The sequence below is a fragment of the Rhipicephalus sanguineus genome, chromosome 1, assembly GCF_013339695.2.
Source record: "Rhipicephalus sanguineus isolate Rsan-2018 chromosome 1, BIME_Rsan_1.4, whole genome shotgun sequence".
NCBI lineage: Eukaryota > Metazoa > Arthropoda > Arachnida > Ixodida > Ixodidae > Rhipicephalus > Rhipicephalus sanguineus.
In genome coordinates, this window is record NC_051176.1 from 61343868 (window position 1) to 61363678 (window position 19811).

The window sequence follows — 19811 nt, forward strand, 5'->3', positions numbered from 1 at the left end:
GTCTCCGGAAATTTCGACCACCTGGGGTTCTTTAACGTGCACCTAAATCTAAGTACACGGGCCTCAACATTTTCGCCTCCATCGAAAATGCAGCCGCCGCGGCCGGGATTCGATCCCGCGACCTTCGGGTCAGCAGTCGAGGTATAGGCCAAATTGAAGTGTTGCTGGATGAAAACAGTGGCATGCCATCTGCATTTAATGTCAAACTAATCCTGTGCCCCTTGTCTGCTGTAGCAGAAACGAATTTGCGATATAATTCCCCATCACAAATATCCGAAAGGTTACTGCTCCGACTTAAGGGCTTTGTCAGGTCAAGGATTGTGCAGTTCTTTAAAACCTTTCTAAGGTGAGAGGGCAGATCCAATAGGACAAAGAATGATGCACTGTTTACCGAGGACGCTAGAGCCCAGCCACATTTCTGACACTGCAAGCAAGAACTCGATTGTACATACGAGTGCACTGCCGAACAGCTGTCACAAATGTAATAAAATCTGATGCAGGTGCCGTGTTCTGAAAAGAGCTTACCAAGCTGGTATCGCGAGTGTGGCAGAACAGGTCGTTCAAAAAACAAGTTGATCATTTCAATCAAACTTATCATTGCTGTAAATGACAAATTACTTTTTATGACATGTCTAAATACCATTAAAAGCATCTCGCCTTTGGAAACGACAAGCTTTTCGCTCAAGGCCTCTTGAAACAAATCTCCAAGCTGTGTTGTGCTTGTGTCGGCATCAGTTGACAGGTTTCCATTGAGAGGTTCTTCATTGTCCTTGCCATCAACCACATCATCCACTTCACTGTTACATTCACATGGAAAGACGCCCTGTGTCACGCTGTCCATAGTATCATGTTGAGTGCCCTGCAGATAAAATTGATTGTAAGGTTTACATAGATACATTTATTAAGTTGAAGCATACCATTGTTGTAAGGTCAGTTGTGTGTCATCACAACTGTCAAAATCTGTTGTGTTGTAATCATCACTGATGAAGTGATTTACATCGCATGGATCACACACAGTGGCTGCATAGTCTCCACTGTAATCACCTCCATCGTCTATCTCATGCAGATCTTTCACTTGTTCACTTCGATCACACAGAATGGCTGCCTGCGGAGATGTCTGGACAAAAAATAAAGTAATAGCGAGATGATATTGGAAGCATATTTGCTCTTGCCGATATTTACAAGACTGCTGTTGTATGGTATTATAAAGAACAGAAGTTTTATATTACGCTAAAACTAGACAGATGCACACTCATTTTGATACCTGTCGTGTACACCTCTTATAAATCTATCGCATTGATAATACGAACTTTATGAACACCCCTACACACACACACACACGCACACACACACACACACGCACGCACACACACACACACACACACACACACACACACACACACACACACACACACACACACACACACACACACACACACACGCACGCACGCACGCACGCACGCACGCACGCACGCACGCACGCACGCACACACACACACACACACACACACACACACACACACACACACACACACACACACACACACACAGAACGCACTGCGTACAATTAATATTTAAGCCGAGGGTGCAGCCTTCTGCGTACCAGCGTTCTAGAACATAGGCTGCCCACTCTGTTGGAATCACTGCCCATTGTCGAATCGTCGCCGTTATTCCCATGCTGCCTAGCGTTGTCCGCTGCCAACACTGCATCCGTCGATGTAGCATTTTGCGGTGCCGTGTACTCCATTTGATCGACAGGTGGCCGCGCATCCAGCGGATCTTCATTCGAACTTGCATGGTATGAACCATCTTTCAGGGATTCCTACGTGACAAGTTCGAAATTTAGCAAGGATATTTTCTGTCCATATTCCGATAGAGAAGTTTACTTACAGCTTTAGCGAGCCGCAGCCTCGCTGATGAGTATGTTGATCTGGGCACACTGAAGGCACTGCTTGGATTTAGATACTTTTTGTACGCGCTTTCTCCGTTTCTTCTGCGGTTCCATTTCTCTAATGTTACGGTCCCTATACTAATGTGGCCATGACCGCGATGCCCCCTACTTTGCGTAAAACTACAGTGAACTCTAATAAAATTGAGATTACCACGTGCTGCCCACGCTACCACAGACCATTGCCGTTACCGCTACTACAAAGTGGCCGTGAAATTGTAAACAAATGCATTACAATATGCCAGCGCAAGCGGTCGACGAATGTTACTTGAAAAAAAAAAAATGTTTTTTCTTGATATTGATCACTTTATGGAAGTCGAAAAAAATTGTTTATGACGTTTGCGGCGTATACATAAAACATCCGGTGCATCCCCATACAAAAAAAGCACGCCCTTTTGGATGTGCGATGTTAGAACGCGGCAATCGCTTCCGCCGCATGCAAAGAGCACAACAATGGCCTCAAGATCGGAGTAACTTTTTTTATGGGGTGCTTGGACACAATTTATTATGTCAGCCAAAGTAACGTCCAAAAATAACTTTTTATTCTAGTAATAATGTCCAGCTTTTAGATTTCATGTTTATAACGCATTTTTCTTTGTTTATTTACTTCTAGCTGGGCGCCATTCTTGGAACGATAGAGCAGCCTAACTAGCATCAACATCAGTAGGCTTGCAGCCCTGCAGGGTTAACAGCGTTAACGGCGCTCAACCGCTCAACCTTAAGCATGTGCCATGATCACCCACGCCTACGTCCGATACAAAGATGACAAGCACTTGGCAATTGGGCCAGTGGGGCACATAAAAAAGTTCAACCCCAAAGAAGATTTTTCGGCGGCGTTCTACACAGTAAAATGGACAGATCCGACCGGCACATGCGATTACTATCGTGCCAGGATTTTGCAGGTTGGAGGTAAGTTTGCGCGATTTTAAGGCTGCATTGAATCAGTTCGATCGTTTCGTGCTTCACGCAAGTACTGATGTGACGCGCGATAGATACATGGCGGTTTTCATCAAAGCTCGTGCAATACGTCAAAGTTAGAGATTGCGTTCCCCGCTTAATGTAGGGAGCTAGAGCAGGCTGGTGTACAAAAGAACGTAAGCAAGGCGCACTAGATTTCTTTGAACACGCAAAATCTAAAACTTCCTAATGAGATTTGCGTACACCGACGTGTAATCGCTCTTTGTCATACATAGGTACACTGTAGTCATTTAGATTTTGTCATTTATGTGATCGAGGAACATCAAGTATTTGTTTGAGATTCAGCCATTAAATTCGAATGTACACGCGAGATTGTGCATACATGAACATGGTTTTTTTGCTTGCTCATCAATCTGTGATCTATTTTGCCTTTCCAGTTGGCGCTGTTCCCTCTAGATGGCAGTTGCTAGCTTGCTCTCTCCCTCTTTTCTCTGTGTCCTTGTTTATCTATGTATGCAAATAAATAAATAAATAAATAAATAAATAAATAAATAAATAAATAAATAAATAAATAAATAATGAGTCAGCTTGTGCCATTTGTAAATTTGCTTATCTTCAGGCTTTAAATCTTATATGTACGTATCGCAATCTGTCGCCCCAATTAAATAAGTTGTAGGTTGACATTTGGTGCTACCCGAATAATCCTTTTGCTCTGTAGGTTAATGTTGCTTTTATGGTAGTCATTAGCAAAGTAGTTACACCTTATTGCTAGCTTAGCACTTGTCCTGTAATATGATGTGTATTCCAGAGTCAGAAGAAGATGTAAAAGAAAAAGTTTCTGGAAAAAGGTTGAGCGTGAAGCCTCTCATAGACGATTCCGATGTCGCCAGCGACAGTGATAAGGATGTTGGGCCATCAAAGGTATGGTTCATTCTATATGTATATGTGTAATTGCTTGACCAAGTATAAAAGAAATTATTTCCCAAGGGTTTATTACACGTTTTCTAATTTTTTAGGAAAAAGGCAAGCGCTCGGAGAGCAGGGAGCGGCTCTTGAGAATTTTACAAAAAAAAAGAAAAGAGCCGTGAAAGCTCCACCTGCACAGGAGGCTGAACTACTAGAGCTTCGGAGGACAGTTGCAGACGTTCGGGATAAAAAGCAATTCCAGGAAGAGGAGCTCACAGAGCTTCGAAGTCTCAATAGAGACCTGCAGAAGGAGCTGTTACGTAAGATCAGAGAAGGCAAGTCTAACTAGTTGTTGTCCTGCGGTATATTTATATAAAGTGATGGCATACAGTTTGTACCTAAGTGGCTCCTGGTGGAAGGAATCTTCAGTAAATAAGAGCGTAAGAATGCTTTAGCAAATCAACATGCTAAGCGTATAACCATGTTTAAGTGTTAGTTGGTTCAATTCAGTTTCCAAAGTGTCATTTCCACGTAGGCTCCAGTGAACACAAAGGCGCAGAGCTTAGAGCTCAGTCGCCCAGCCCTGGCTCCCCTCTGCCACGGAGCCCTGCCTCCACTCTGCCAGCAGTGCCCAGAACACCGTCCCCCCCCTTCATCACCCACTAGAGAGCGCCCACGTTCGCCCATGCAGCCACAAACAGGTGCTTCAAGTAGCAGCTTGGTAAGAAGTTTGATTCAATTTCATTTTAGAGAAAGCTGTGTTTAGTGCCTACATTATGACAGCAATCATACAATAACTACACTTCAAATCTTCAGCTCAGAAACCTGCCCTAGTTCTTTGGCATGGCCACGTTTATACGCTGACTGGTGATCCTTGATCTTTCTCACGTGCCAGTTACAGCCCACAAACCATAGGGCTTCAGTGCCCTAGTGCACTGCAGGCCACTAACTCTTCAATGATTCTGCTGCAGTTTTTCTTACAGGAATTTCAAGAAAAGTATGTATTGGGTCTTATGTGAAAAGGGAGCAGCTGCTGTTCCATTACGTGTGTTTATTTGCAATCCTCACACAGAACACTTGTTCTGCTCAGTTGCAAACCTTCATATATGGTGCAATGAATTTGAGCATTTGAATGGCACTCAAGGTGGCGGTGTTTTTTTTTTCAGGTTGACATTGGACAAGGGCTGCGAATACCATCAGAAACGTGGCGCCGCGTGCAGGCACGAGACAAAGACTCTTTGTTCGTGAAGGATCTGCTTGTGACGATCTGGGATCCAGTACAGCCGCAAGGACGATTGTTGCAGGGTAACTTCATGTACTTTTTACAGCCACTAATGCAGTGTTAAGTTTCTCAACGTGTAACCTTTTGCAGGCAAGCATTGCCCTCGCTTCCCAGATCGTCCAACAAAGGAGCCATTGACACCATGGAAGGTGTCTGTCATGCGAAGTGAGTATAAACATATATGCCATTTTGCTCATAAATGGTGCTCTAATGCAGCAGCAATAACCAGGTCACCTCGCTTTTCACAGTTTACAGTGCTGAACTTCAACCAAGGCCCAGTACTGTGCACGTAGACCATATGTTGCCCTTCTTCTGAGACATTTCTTCAGATCACTCGTGCCTTATGCAGTTCATAAGGTGAAATGATAAATGGTGAATTTCATAAATACTTCACTGACGTGACATTTAAAAGCTGTTTTATAGTACTTTCTCACGATAGCTTCACGATTAGATTCAATAGTTCCAGATTGTGCGTTATTTTTGTGTCATTTACTTATCCAAAGTGCTCTGATACAGAAGCTATAATGTGTGCTGTTGAGGATATCTTTTCTGATATGAGGAGCAATTTTGACGCCACGAGTGAAAATGCAACCTATTTTCATTTGCAGCTGCCCAATACCAAAGCCTATTTTATATTCTGAAATTAATTCTTATAGCTTTATGTTAGTAATTATACCTGTATATCTTTATTTGTTTAACTCCCATCTTTTAACAGCCTGCTACAAGCGCCGCTTGGAGAAACAAGGATTCCCCGAGAGTGTGGTTCAGACGCTCATGAAGCGCATGAACTACTACGTCGGGGAGAAAATTGCCGACATTGATAAGATGGCAAACAGGTAAATCAACCACAATTTTGTTGTTGTTATAAATACTTTTTGCAATTTTTTTGAGCTTCAGTAGTAAACAAATTAATTTTGACTTGAAAACCTGGGTGCTACTTTAACGAGTATTGAACCTAAGGTGCAGTTAAATCCATTTTCACTGTGGGCCACTTTTGATGCAATTAAAAAAACTAAACTTCACAAAAATGCTCTTTATTGTTTGGGAAGGATGCAGCGTCAGTGAAAACTGTGGCTGTGGTACGGTGCTGCGTGGTCATCCACGGCAAGATGGAATACCCCATTATATGTTTTTTAAATAAAACTTTTTTTTTTGTTTTCCAGTTATTGCATCTTTGTCGAATGTATCAACATGCTAATGAACTATTCTGAACGCAGAGTAGATCATTGGTTGTTGTGCTATGTGACTTGAAAGAGCAGGAAGAACCGTATATATATGCTCTTTCTTAATGCTGCTCATCTTGTTCAGTGTCACATATATTGTACTTTAACAGATGTGTTGTTCTTCATGTTGTGCGTTACCACTTAAACCAGCTGGCCCAACTGGCTAAGCGCTACTGCACCATTAGGCCCAATTGGTCATGTCCTACTCTGCCATTTGACCCAATTGGCATATAACCAATTAGTCCAACTGGCATACAACCAATTGGTCCAGTTGGCATAGAACCAGTTGGTCCAATTGGCATAACACCATTTGTTCCAATAGGCATACAACCAATTGGTCCAATTGGCCCAACTGTGTACTAATTCACAAAAGGAACCAATTGGAAAAAAGTGGAAACTTCCCAATTGGTTCCAATTCCTTTTTTTAATTGGGGAAGCCCTCATGACGGCGTCCCTCATAATCATATCGCAATTTTGGGACGTTAAACCCCAACAATTATTTTTATTGTCCGGTTCCCCACCCGTTATCGAGATAGGCAACGACATTCGGCAAGATTTCCCTTCAAGGTACACAATGAGCGCCAGCTGCAACTGTTCCCGATCCTTCGAGCTCTTACGCAAGGAGGCCGATAACCTACTTCGCCGGGACGAGGCCACATCGCCAGTTCCTCGCCGCCCGCGCAGTGCCAGGACGAGCCCCACGTAGCTGCGCAAGCGCGCACGTACCGCGGCGACCACTGCAGGCTTGTCGAACCCTGTGACATCCTTCTCAGCCCCTCCGGCCCTGTTCACATCACCGGGCACGACCGCCCGGTCAGCAGAAGAGGCCGCTGGTGCCATCTTGCTTTCCCCTGCCACGCAAGACCTCCATGCCTCTCCCTTGGCAGATTCACAGAACGCGCCTGACGATCGAGAGGAAGACCAGCGCGGCCAAATTCCTGAGGGCAGTCCGCCAGGGCACTTCTCCCATGCGAGCAGCAAAAATCCCGACACGATTGACTCGAGCGCCGAAATTTCTTCACCCTCTTCCTGCGAACATCGCACCCAACCCACCACGGCATCCCCCACGTGTTCAATGGCTTATGACATTACACGGTAGCCAGAGGTGAAGGAGGATCACCTAATTCCAGCGGCCCCCGCTCCTCTCCTCAATGTGGAAAAAGAACTGAAACAGGCAATGGTTTTGACGGGGCAATCATATCTGGAAGATTGAATCGTAAGAATATCATCAGTATAATTTTTACATGTCTCTCCCAGTTAAAAAAACAATTGGAACCAAATGGAAATTTCCACCTGGTTCCAATTGGTTCCATTTGTGAATTAGCACACAATTAGGCCATTTGGACCAATTGGGTCAATTGGTTGTTTGCCAATTGGGTCACATGGGGCATAGCACATAACCAATTGGGCCAATTGGCTGTACTCCAATTGGGCCAGTTGGTTGTACTCCAATTGGGTCAAATGGTGCAGTCAGCACACAACCCTTTGGGCCAATTGGTTGTATTCCAATTGGTACAAGTGGCACAGGTAGCACAGAAAACATCCGTCTGTAAAAGTGTTAAAGCTAGACACCTTGGTGGTGAGCCGTGCCCAGGTGAAATTCCAGGAATAAACACAAAGGAGAATTCAAATTGGCCAGAACTTGTACGGATCTCAGCTGGCTGCTATCGCATGTCACCTAGTTGGTTCCCACTTTGATTGGCTCAAGACCTGCTGGTCCAGCCAACTGCACACAGCCAAGGCAGCATGGTGGGGAAACTCAGAATTTATTTGAACACTTGCAGCAGGTGTTCTTATAATTGGACGATATCCTTAAATGAGCAGTGTGCTTGCGCGTATCCTTGTACACCACCTGAAAGAAATGGAGGCAATAATGACTCATCAAACGTACGCAATTACAGCAAATGTATAGTTTTACCAAATAACATGCGTGGCATCAGCCTATTCGCGTTTAGCAGTACAACGTTAAAATGACCCTTAATTAGCCCAGTCTGACAAGCACTCGCAGTGTGTGCTGTAGGAAAACTATGTAACGATTATTAACGTTCGCCGTCGCGGCGGTCCATCATTTACAGTGCTCGGCAAGCTGACCCGAAAGAAACAGGTTCGATCCTGCATGCAGCGGTCGCATTGCAATGAAGGCGAAATGCGACCCTTACGGCAACCGATTATTTTTCATTCAATACAACTCTCACTAGACGTCAAATGAATTCACTTGCACATAATCGCTAGCGCTTTCTACAAAGACACATGTGCGCCATAAGGCACAGGCATTACACAAAGGATGTTTACATCAACCGGCATGTAGTGTACTTCGCGCATTTCATCTCATACTGCAGCAAGGTACAATTAATGACACCATGCTTATAATAAAGAACACAAAGACTAAGCACAAACGTTCGCTTACACTCCAAATATGCAAGTGGAATACTTACATGGAAGGATCAGAGCTGACGAAATCGGTGACCCTCGATCGACGCTGACGAAGCGATCACAGCATGGTACAACCAATACAACACCAAAAACCGCTCGAACGTGTTGATGTTGACTTGTAACACTTTCCACAGATAAAAGCGACCAAAAATAAATGTCTCATCTTAATGTCACCAAGGTTCCTCTAGCAAACACGCTGCACTATGAAACATGCCGCGTCCGCCGCGGTGGTATAGAGGGTTTCACTGTTTACTAACACAGGCCCTGGACCGCTTCCGGTTTCCTGCGCTGGCGTAGGCTAGCAGGATTGTAGGGGATCAAAAGCCTTGGCGAGTAGCCCGTAGAGTTTCAACACTTTTCTCCCTGTGTCTAGCAAAATATTTGAATTAAATATTCTTCTAAGCTACACACAACACTAAAAGAGTTAGTCCTTAACTATAAGCGCCTTTCTTTTACGTGAAAGTGGAAAAAGAGTATTCCCTTACTCCAACAAATCTTAAAAAAAAAACGCGTTACGCTTCGGTGTTGCAGAATAATAAATGAGGTGACCGGAAGTTTCTTGGGGTACACCACGTGCTCCTGCTATCGCAATCTTGAAACCGTCTATAGCGGTTACGGTGCTCGGCTGCTGACCCGAAGGTCGCGGGTTCGATCCCGGCCGCGGCGGTCGCATTTCGATGGAGGCGAAATGGTAGAGGCCCGTGTACTTAGATTTAGGTGCATGTTAAAGAACACCAGATGGTCGAAATTTCCGGAGCCCTCCACTACGGCGTCACTCATAATCATAGCGTGGTTTTGGGACGTGAAACCCCAGATATTATTATTATATTATGAAACATGCCGCACGCACACATGGAAGGAGAGCACCACGACTAGCCGCTGTGTGCGAAACTACCAAAACTACGGGGTCATAATAATACTTGACCACCTCCTGTAATGCTCTTACTTGTAAATAAAAAAAATGCAGCTTGCTTTTTAATGTAATATTCCTATTATAAAGTATGTTATTATTGAGCATTTGTATCGGCAAACATCAAGAAAAGATACGAGACTACTGCTACTGAGATGCGTCTATTGCTGCTGTCAATAAAAATGCCGGCAATGTGGCGTTCGTCGCACCGGCGCGAAGTTCACTGCGCTCCGATCGTGGCAGATAATGACGAATGTTGATAAAAAAAAAATCCCTCTTCTCGTAGAGAAGTAACCGCCATTCTTTAAACATTGGCTAGTTGCGCAACGGCTCAGTATGACGAAACGGCTAGTAGATTCCGTGTCGGTCGTGCGCAGATCTACGGGAAACATCGAGTAAAAGTTCTCTTTCTTCCAGCGAGATTTTTTGCAATACATTCATACGGGGTACTTTATATCACGGCTGTAAAATGTGCATCTTTTCTTCACACCTTTTAAATTAATGCAACAAATTGGTGCTTGACATAACAATTGTATATATAAATAAGCGCTTATTTCAACACTTCGCAAGTAAAACGAAGCCGAAGCATTTGATAACCCAGATTCCTTGATCGAATTCTGGACGCAACTTTCCAATGGAACCGTCTGGCCCAACTGAAAACGAGTGTTTCCATTTGGCAATTCCAGTTTATCCAAATGACCCTAGCTATTGGGGATTCCATTTGGCCCAATTGGAAGTGAGCTTCCAATTGGTTCAAGTGAGCTACCACTTGAACCATTTGGTAATTTCAATTGTTCCAAATGGTCCAGTTAGAGATCCCATTTGGCCCAATTGGAAGTGAGCTTATCCTCTTGAACCATTTGAAAATTCCAAATGGTCCTGTTGGGACACTATTTGGCCCAATTGGAAATTACTATTTGGACCCATTGATATTTCCAAATGGTTCCAATCGTTTTTTTTTCAACTGGGATTCAGCTAAAAATAGAAGACCTGGTATTTTGACGTAAATTAGTCACGTCACATTTTCATTTTCATTCATTATTAAAGGAAAAAAGCTAATGATATCACTCAGTGCACGGGTAAAACAAGATCTGGCTGGAAAAGCAGTACTTACACCGTAAAGTTATCCATGGCGCGCTCGAAACGGCTCCAAGTAGGCGTTCGAAAGTAGTGAAAGTATGGAAACCGGTAACAAAACTTTTGCATACAGGCAAATATTGTCTCCATGTCGCTTAATATCGCTGCACCATCAGATGTGGGATGAAGTGGGTGCTTCAATGCGCCCAGACGCGCATCCACTGATGACAGCACTATACCTGCGTAGAACAAATAAAAGAGATATGCATTTTGACTGCAATGCGAAGCATGGATATCACATATAGCACAAATTTCCTATAGAGTAGGATGTCTAGGACAGTTGTGCGCAACACTTGTGGCGAGTAAACTTCCGCAAAGCCACACACACAGGATGATGCAGTAAACTTTCATCTGCAACGTGTGCAGCAGCTCTATTCTGCATAGCGCTTCCTAAATACATCGCTAGAAGAAACCCTAACTCGGTAATCGTTCAGCTGTCTTTAAGGAAGCAGAGCGCTGTACGACATACGTTCCACGGTGGCGACTCACTACGAGAATGTGCCATAGTAGAGCTAGCCGTCACCAAGTTGCCGATTGCGTTACATCATGTGGCCAGGACGCATAGGTCGACAAACTCACTCATGAGTCGACTCACTCAGACTCAGATCGGGCCGTGAGTCTGAGTCTGAGTCCGCGTGAATAATTTTAACGCGATAAAGAAACTATTGGGAGACGAAAAAGACGCCACATGCCATCGTTGTTCGTTTTCGAAAGACTGATGTTTATTGCGATGAGAATGCCAGTGATAAGAGTTCCGGATTATATGGTTGCCAGAGGACTAAAGAAAAACAAGCTGGTGTTAGGGGATTTTACATACTCCCCCCCAATGAGCCTTAGCTCATTCACGTAAAAGATTCCAGAGGATACAAAAGCTGCACTGGTCTTCACATCACAGTCCCACTTGGTAGGCGCACCATACAGGCCCTGATCCACCCGTGACGTCCGACTAACACCTCGGCGACCACTCCCATCTTCTATAGTTGCCGTGGCAATAGATGCTCGTAGACAAGCACCACCGTGCCCTCTTTCATGGCGTTCGACGAGGTCGGTACGTAGAAATGTGCGCTACGCAAACTGTTCAGTTATTCCTTCTGCCATCTTCGCCAGAAATGATGTTATTCTTTGTCGGCATTTCCAACTCCTTTCAAGATTGTTCGGCCGTGGCGTAGGATCTTGGGAAGTCGATGTGGGCAGTGACGTCAGACGCTTGCCGACAAGAAAATGAGAAGGGTTCAGAGGTTCCACTTCGGTGGCCTCTGCAGAGACATATGTCAGAGGCCTAGAATTGATGACTGCTTCAATTTCGGTGAGGATCGTTGCAAGTTCCTCAAAAGTGCAGTGACTGTTTCCCAAAACTTTCTTGAGAGAGGACTTTACCGATCGTACCAATCTTTCCCAAAAAGCCGCCCCACCACGGGCCTCTTTCGGCGATGAAGTTCCACTGGATGCGATGCTCAGCAAAATAATTTTGGAGTTCTTTCCCACGTATGGTTTTCCACAACCTTCGTAGGTCACGTGACACTCGTTGAAAGGTTTTTGCGTTGTCTGAGAAAATAACTCGACACACGCCTCTTCTTGCCCCAAATCTTCTGAACGCTTTAAGAAAGCTGTTGATTGACATGTCTGTTACCAATTCAAGGTGTATCGCTCTTGTGACCGCACATGTAAAGAGGAGAATGTAAGACTTTTTGTTTCTGCCCTGATTTTTTGTGTAGAGCGGGCCAGCGAAATCTATGCCTGTCACCTCGAAAGGCAACGCCTTTGTTACTCTCTCAGGAGGCAAAGGAGCCGCTACTTCAGTGGCGGCTCTGCAGTTGAAGCGGTCACAGGTCACGCATCTTTTCAGTGTCCTTTTTAGTACCTGCCTGCCCTTCATTATCCAGAACTGTTCTCTTAGTTCTGTAAGCGTTTCAAGAGGCCCAGCATGTAAAAGGCGTCTGTGCATTCGTTCAATTAATAGGTCAATATAAGGATGATTCGGCGGGAGCACAATCGGATGCCTGGTGTCATAAGGCATTTCGGCATTTATTAGACGTCCCCCAACTCTCAATACTCCGTGACTGTCTAGGAATACAGGCAGATCACGTAATGGTGAGCCCTTCGGTATTCTTACCGAGCGAAAAATGCACTGAAGTTCTTCGGGAAAAGCCTCACGTTGCACCTCTCTGATCAGACATATCTGAGCTTTGTTTATTTGTTCGGCGGTCAGAAATCCCTGCTCTTTCTCGCGGGGATACCTGGAGTTGTGCACAAATCGCTGCATCCATGCGACAACTCTGATCAGTTTAGTCAAGGAACTAAATTGCTTAAAAGGCAAGGCTGATTTTTCCACCGACTGCGCAACAGTGTGAACGTGAACTGGCTTTCCTTCATCTTCTGCAGTTATGTCTTCACAGACGGTTTCGCGGCGTGCCCAAACAGCAGAGGGCTGGGACAGCCATGAAGGTCCATGCCACCAAACCGTAGTTGTTTTGAGCACTTTAGGCGAAACTCCTCGTGTTAAGAGGTCACTTGCATTTTCTGCACCTGGGCAGTGGTTCCATTGTTCTGGATCTGTGAGCCGTTGCATCTACATCACTCGGTTAGCCATGAAGGGTTTCCACTGCCTCGCAGAGCCCCGGACCCAGTGAAGTGCGATGCTTGAATCCGTCCACAGAAACCATTCTTCCACTTGTAGTGTAAATGATCGGGCCAGGTAGTCTTTCAGTGGGGCACCCATTAGCATGCCCGTCTATTCAAGTCTTGGAAGGGAAAGCTTCTTTAGTGGGTCTACTCTCGATTTCGACAAGATCAAATTTGCATTTGGAATGCCCAGTCGACAAACCCGCAAGTATGCAACCGCTCAGTATGCCTTGGGGCTTGCATCAGTAAATTAATGAATCTCTATTTTGTCATATTCAGCACTGACACAACATCTTGGAACGGTTACCGCAGTTAAATGATGCAGTGCAGTGTGCCATTGCGTCCACACTGCTTGCACCTCTTCGGGTAATGGTGCATCCCAGCCAACGCCTAGTTCCCAGAGTTGTTGGAGCATCAATTTGGCAGTCACAGTGATTGGAGAAAGCAGACCTAAGGGATCGAAAATACGCGCTGATGCTTGAAGAATGAATCTTTTGGTGTTGCATCTTCGGTCAAGGAAATCTAAAATAGGTTCTATAGAAAAGGCAAGGTGGTCCTTTTCTTTATCCCATATAAGTCCTAACACACGCGTAGTACTGCTTGTGGGGCACTGCACTGTGTTCGTGGGACATCCAGTTCCTTCATTCTGAAATATCTCCTGCAACGTTTTGGAATTTGAATTCCACTTTCGAAGGGACATGCTTGCCCCTTTCATTATGCCCAGTGCTTCTCGATAGAATTCTTCAGATGCTTCTTCCGTGTCGGCACCTGAAATGAGGTCGTCGACGTAGAAGCTCTCGGCCAGTGTTCGTGCTGTGCCCTAACAGTTGTCCACCATACCGAGATGGTGACGTATCGTGGCAGCAAGCAGAAATGGGCTACTGGTCACTCCGAAAGGGACTCGTGTCATCCTCCAGACTTCAAGTGACGGGTTCGGTTTTTTCTTAGTGGGTACTTCTTCATACCAGAGCAAGCGTACGGCATCTCTATCTTCCTTTCTCAGTGATATTTGTAAAAACGCCTTTTCGACATCTGCACTGAGTCCGATGCGGTGCGTTCTGAAATTGAGCATGACGTTTAAGATATCTGGGTTTAAGTTCGGTCCTGAATTCAGTGCTTCATTCAGTGACACGCACCCAGTATCGCTCGACGACGCATCAAAGACCACTCTGACGCTAGTTGACAGGCTAGCAGGGCGCAACACAGCTCGGTGGGGCATGTAATACAATCTGTTCTCAATGCTTACTGCGTTTTTCGGAAGCCGCTCGGCGAATCCTTGTTCAAGGTACTGACGTATGGCCTCGTCGTACTTCGTCAGCATTGCCTCATCTTTCAACAATTTCTGTGTGAGGCTGGCCAAGCGTTTCTTGGCAACTCCCTCGTTGTCAGCAAGACGAAAATCCATGGGCTTCCATGGAAGAGCTACATTATCTTCCATTGGTGAACTTAATGGAGGACTTAAAAGCCTTCTGAACTTCTTCGTGCTCCTAATTATGTGGAACTTGGTCCACAATACCCATGCTTTCGAGCTCCCAGAAAGATTTGAGCTGAGTCGTCAGTGCACATTTGTTTTCCGCTACAACGGCTCGAAGGACAGCTACCGTTGCACTGGTATTGCGGTACGGCACTGTGCCCTGCAGTGTCCACCCGAAGTGTGTTTAAATTGCAACTAGGCCACCCTGAAGCTTCTGCACTTCGCCGGTCACTAGACTCCAATAGTAGTCAGCACCAATCAGTATACCAATGCCATTTTGCTGTAATTGTGCAGGCGGCAAGGTAACGTCAGCTAGGTCAGCCACTTTCATTCGGACCTCTTTTATCACCTTCTCGGACACAAGAAGCTCGTCAGAACAGATCTCAGGTATCTCCAAAGCCTCGAGACAGTGCTCTTTTCTGTCATACTGACTCCTCAACCAAAGCCGTACTCGCCTGCGCTTTTTCTTAATGGCCCTGTCTGCTCCTCCAAAGGGAAAATTGGTAATGTCTTCCTCACCAAGTACTTCCAAATTCAGCTTACGTGACAGTTCTTCTGTCACAAATGTTCTCTGACTTCCGCCATCAAATAGTGCACGGGTGAGCAGTCTTCGCTGGGTACCCTTTGCCCATATTTGAGCTGTCTGGAGCAGTACAGTTGTCGTTTTGTCATCTTTGCTACCTGTCGCAGAGTGCAATTCGGTTGCTGTGTTAGCAGCAGGCTTCCACGCAGGATTGCACATTTGAGTAAGGTGCCTCTTACTGCGTATTTTACACTTTACTCCTTTGTTGCGACATTCTCGCGATGTGTGCCCTTTAAAGGGACCGACAACTGGCCAGAACGGGTGATTACAGCCTGGTGGAAATGAAAAGGCCGTGAATTATAGTGACAGATTCCAGAATACTTTTCGCGATCTGAGTAGAATTTATATTTTTAAATCGCGTTTAAAAGTAACAAAAACCGGTATGTCGCGCAGCCTAGCGCGAGCGCCATGAACTAGACGTATGCAGTCTTAAGCACTTTGTTGTACGTAGTCCAATGCTTTTACACGCACCAGAACGAGGGCTGAAATTTTGAATATGTATGTTATTGTCAAATCCCGTTTGTTTCTAAGGTAAAAGAAGTAAAGCATGAGATGCGGCGCTGCTTTCGTGGCTTCCAGCAACGTTTTTAGATTACTTCAGTTGGCAAAGAGCGCGGCTTTCCAGTGGCGCGGAGCGGCTCGCCGCCATCGCCAACCAGGCGGGGGCGCTGCGGTCGCGTTAGGATTGGTCTCGGCGCGTCGTCTGCAACTGCTACTGCTCTACTGAATGAAAGGGGTCGACAAGCTACTACCACAACGATACAACGATTAACTCGATGTGGTAGTCACTCTCATTTCACTTAGCTCGAGCGAAACGCGCGTCTTAGTTGTATCTGAGCATTATAACAAGAAACAAGCAGCATGTAAGACAGGACATGAAAAAAAAAAAAAGTTAGAGATAAGGCGAACACTGCACAGTGCGCTTACCCCCATTCCGTTTCCCGTTCTAACCGGCATTATTTCTCGCCAGTATATGCGCACATCATCTTAGGCTCCCGTAATGCTCAATCATATTCCGAAATCACCTGAATGCGTATTACGCCTGCTGTTGAAAAGCCTACGAATAAAAAAAAAACAGCAAGAAAGCCAGAAAAACACGTCTTGTCATTTTCATTCGATTTTTTCGTGAAACAGAATGCAATAGGTACATTATTTGCAGTGACGTATTTACGAGTGTGTGCGAGTATTCGAAAATTTCGATATTCCAATGGAACAGTGCCTTCTTCGATTCTATCATCGAATCGAATAGCTGTCATTTGTAAGCCCGAATATTATATGAATATTTCGAAATGTCAACTGCAATGAAGCAAGGCCAAAATTGGCGCAAAAATACGATAACTGTCATCCCTGTAATTGTCATCCCGATAACTGTCATTCCAGTGCGTTCCTCCCGCCATACGCCTACAAATGCTGTGCACCTATAGCATGCGCCCATTCTAATACGTATCGACCTTCTTTTGCAGCAAAGCTGTATATGAGTATGGGCGAAACCTAAATTTTCAACACGAATTTTCGGCAATGCATATACTTTCATGTATTTATGTACCCACTCACACGGGCCGTGAAGGGCCTGCTGTATACTTAGAAAAAAATATATGGAATGCCCTTCTATCTGCCATCGTCCTAACTGACCTTTCTTTCTGGCATTACTTCTCATGTAATGTCTAGTTTTGATACCTTTGAGTATAATAAATAAATAAATAAATAAATAAATAAATAAATAAATAAATAAATAAATAAATAAATAAATAAATTTTCACCTCATTGGCTCAATAAAATTTCCTGAAACTTGCCGAGTTACTAAGGTAGCTGACTTGGCTGGTTGGATATTCATACCGATAATAAACAGCGCGAAATGAATGAATGAATGAATGAATGAATGAATGAATGAATGAATGAATGAATGAAGATATGAATACGAGGACGTGAACATCAATTTACATTTCTTCTAATTAGGAACGGATGTTTCATAAATTCGTGGCTTATTCAAAAAGTATACCTTGTTCAATTCTATTCGCTTCTGTCACTATTCCATTCGGCCTCAAAAATCACTATTCGCACACCCCGCAACCGCTACGTCGGTTCAAGCTGGTTACGATGACGGGACTGTACGGGAAGCCTTCACATTAGCTTTAATTTCTTTTTTGCGGATGCGACCTTTTCTGAAGACCTTAGGCTTTTGCAAGCGTCTTTGGCAGCAAAATTCTCTGCAGCAGTGGTGGTCCGCCTCGGTAGTGCAGTGGATGGTGCTCGACGGCTGACCCGAAGGTCGCGGGTTCGATCCTAGCCGCTGCGATCGCATTTCGATGGATGTGCTAGAGGACCGTGTGATGTGCGATGTTACTGCACGTTAAACACCTGATGGTCTAAATTTCCGGAGGCAATACAACGACGTGCTTCATTATCATATCGATCGTGGTTTTGGCACGTAAATACCCCAGATATTATTGCAGCAGTGGTGTCCTTGTGAACGGGACAACCGACACTTATTATTCCACATCACGTATATACAGTCTCGAAGTGCGCCAAGAAGGGTTCAAAAAGTGTCGAAAGAGACCCAGTTCCTTTGCAGCTAAACTGAAAACATCTTGGTTTCAATTCCTCTAAACATAAAAAAGCTCCCATGAAGAAATGTTGCGCTACGGCTTGCCGAAGCCGAAGCGTACCCCGAACAACACGGCGCGCTGCACCTCGGCATGTCGAGAATCGGCGCTTACACTTCGCGGTATCTACGCAAATACGTACGCACGATCACGGCAAAGAGCTCATGCCTTGGTGGAACGCGTGAAACCTCAGAATACATGAGTGATTAACGCGCGAGCACCAACAACGCAGCAAAAGCACGCGGCTGAAGCAAGCATCGCCCTTCGTACTGCGTCTCAACCGATCTCAACGCTACGCCAGCGCCACCTCTCGCGACGGCGACAAAACCTGACCGCCTCTCCACGGCCACCTGGATCGGGGCGCGCGGCGGTGTTGCTCCGGCCGTCCCATTCGGCGCGCGCCCCTTTGAAAAGTTGTAATTGAGGTAGTTCAGACGCGCGCCGCGACGCGGCGCTCTCCTCCTACCCCCTTGCGAATGATGCCGCGCTGACCGCGCCGTAGACAGCCGCAGATGTGTTTGGAAAAATGCACACTGGACATCGTGCACGTGGTGACTGGAATCAAGGTACGCTATTATGTAATGTTAATCGGGCTTTACACAGTGAGTGTTGTTCTCTGTAGCATGTTACAATCGAGATAGAGGCAAGCAGCGTGCTTAAGAGACTTCGTGTGGCGCGGCGCGTTCATGTGCCATGACCACGGCCGCTACATAAGTGCCATGACACATATATTGTGCCGAGTACGTGATTTTCCGTGCTTCTCATTCTTTGTTTTGGCAATCGTTTCTCCCACGGCCGCCTGGACCGGCGCGCGCCATGCTTCTTTCTAAAGGAAATACATTTTGTCGTCGTCGGCACTGCATAGCTTAGCTTCTGCGGTCGAGCGCTGTCTTCAGAGCATCACGTTGCTGGAAAACAATTGCGGTAATGATAATGCTGTAGTCGTTTTCTCCTTGCCGATGATAGGCAACATTTTGATATGGGCACGTCTCTTTGCATTCTGAAGTTCCCACGATACGACAGTGATGTGAATGCGACGTTCTTATTTAAGCGCAGGCCGCATGTAGGCGAATTTGAACGCGAAAGCGATGAGTGACGCTTGTCGCCTGCGAATTAGCTAAGGGTGGGTCGCGCAATGGCCACTTTCTCTCGTTTTGGTATCGCTTGTCGTTTTAACGCGACAGCATGAAAGAGCCCGTTTCCCAAGCAACATTTTATCCTTGGCAAAATGTCGGCCTGACGTCGCTGGCCAACTGCACTGTCGTTGGCTCAACCTAGGCAACCAATGTAGGGCCGGTCTTGGGGATTGACATTGGCCTCATGTGGGCCTGCGTCGGCACCCGATGTAGGCCCGTCCACCGTGGCCGACGATGCCGAGTGCATGCCGCTCGCGGGTTGACCAAGGCCCGACGTTACATAAGCGTCGATTTACCGACGGCCGTAGGTCGGTTGCGGACGTTTCTCGCTAGTATTGCTCTGCTTTTTTTTCTTATTTTTTGTGCGTGTTCTAACAAAACGCATCAATTGTTTTTCTGGTGTGTTGGTGCGTGTCGTATTTAATGTGAACGGGCAGTTTATAGAGGCGTTTGACTCTATCTGAATTAATTACGGGCAGAGTGCACATGTAAGACGGAAATAAATGCCTCTAACGGTCTGCACTAATTAACGTGTTAATACGTAACACCAGGGGCGTAGCCAAGGGGGGGGGTTGGGGGGGTTCAAACCCTCCCCCGAAATTTTTCAGTTTTGCTTGCGTATATAGGCACGCACAC

General features: G+C 45.6%; 1 protein-coding gene across 1 annotated transcript; it reads left to right on the forward strand.

The window, feature by feature from the left end:
• Nucleotides 1-2679: 2679 nt before the first annotated feature.
• LOC119392135 (uncharacterized) lies at nt 2680-5894 on the forward strand. Its single transcript, XM_049416463.1, has 5 exons — nt 2680-2857; nt 3675-3787; nt 4939-5077; nt 5145-5219; nt 5770-5894. The coding sequence occupies exons 1-5, from the start codon at nt 2680-2682 to the stop codon at nt 5892-5894; spliced, it is 630 nt and encodes a 209-aa protein (XP_049272420.1).
• Nucleotides 5895-19811: the final 13917 nt, after the last annotated feature.

Bases quoted from the DNA above. Each gene is read 5' to 3' on its own strand.
- LOC119392135 (XM_049416463.1), top strand. From the start codon at position 2,680: ATGATCACCCACGCCTACGTCCGATACAAAGATGACAAGCACTTGGCA. The intron at 2,858-3,674 runs GTAAGTTTGCGC...TGTGTATTCCAG, and splicing joins CAGGATTTTGCAGGTTGGAG to AGTCAGAAGAAGATGTAAAA. The intron at 5,078-5,144 runs GTAACTTCATGT...AACCTTTTGCAG, and splicing joins GCAAGGACGATTGTTGCAGG to GCAAGCATTGCCCTCGCTTC.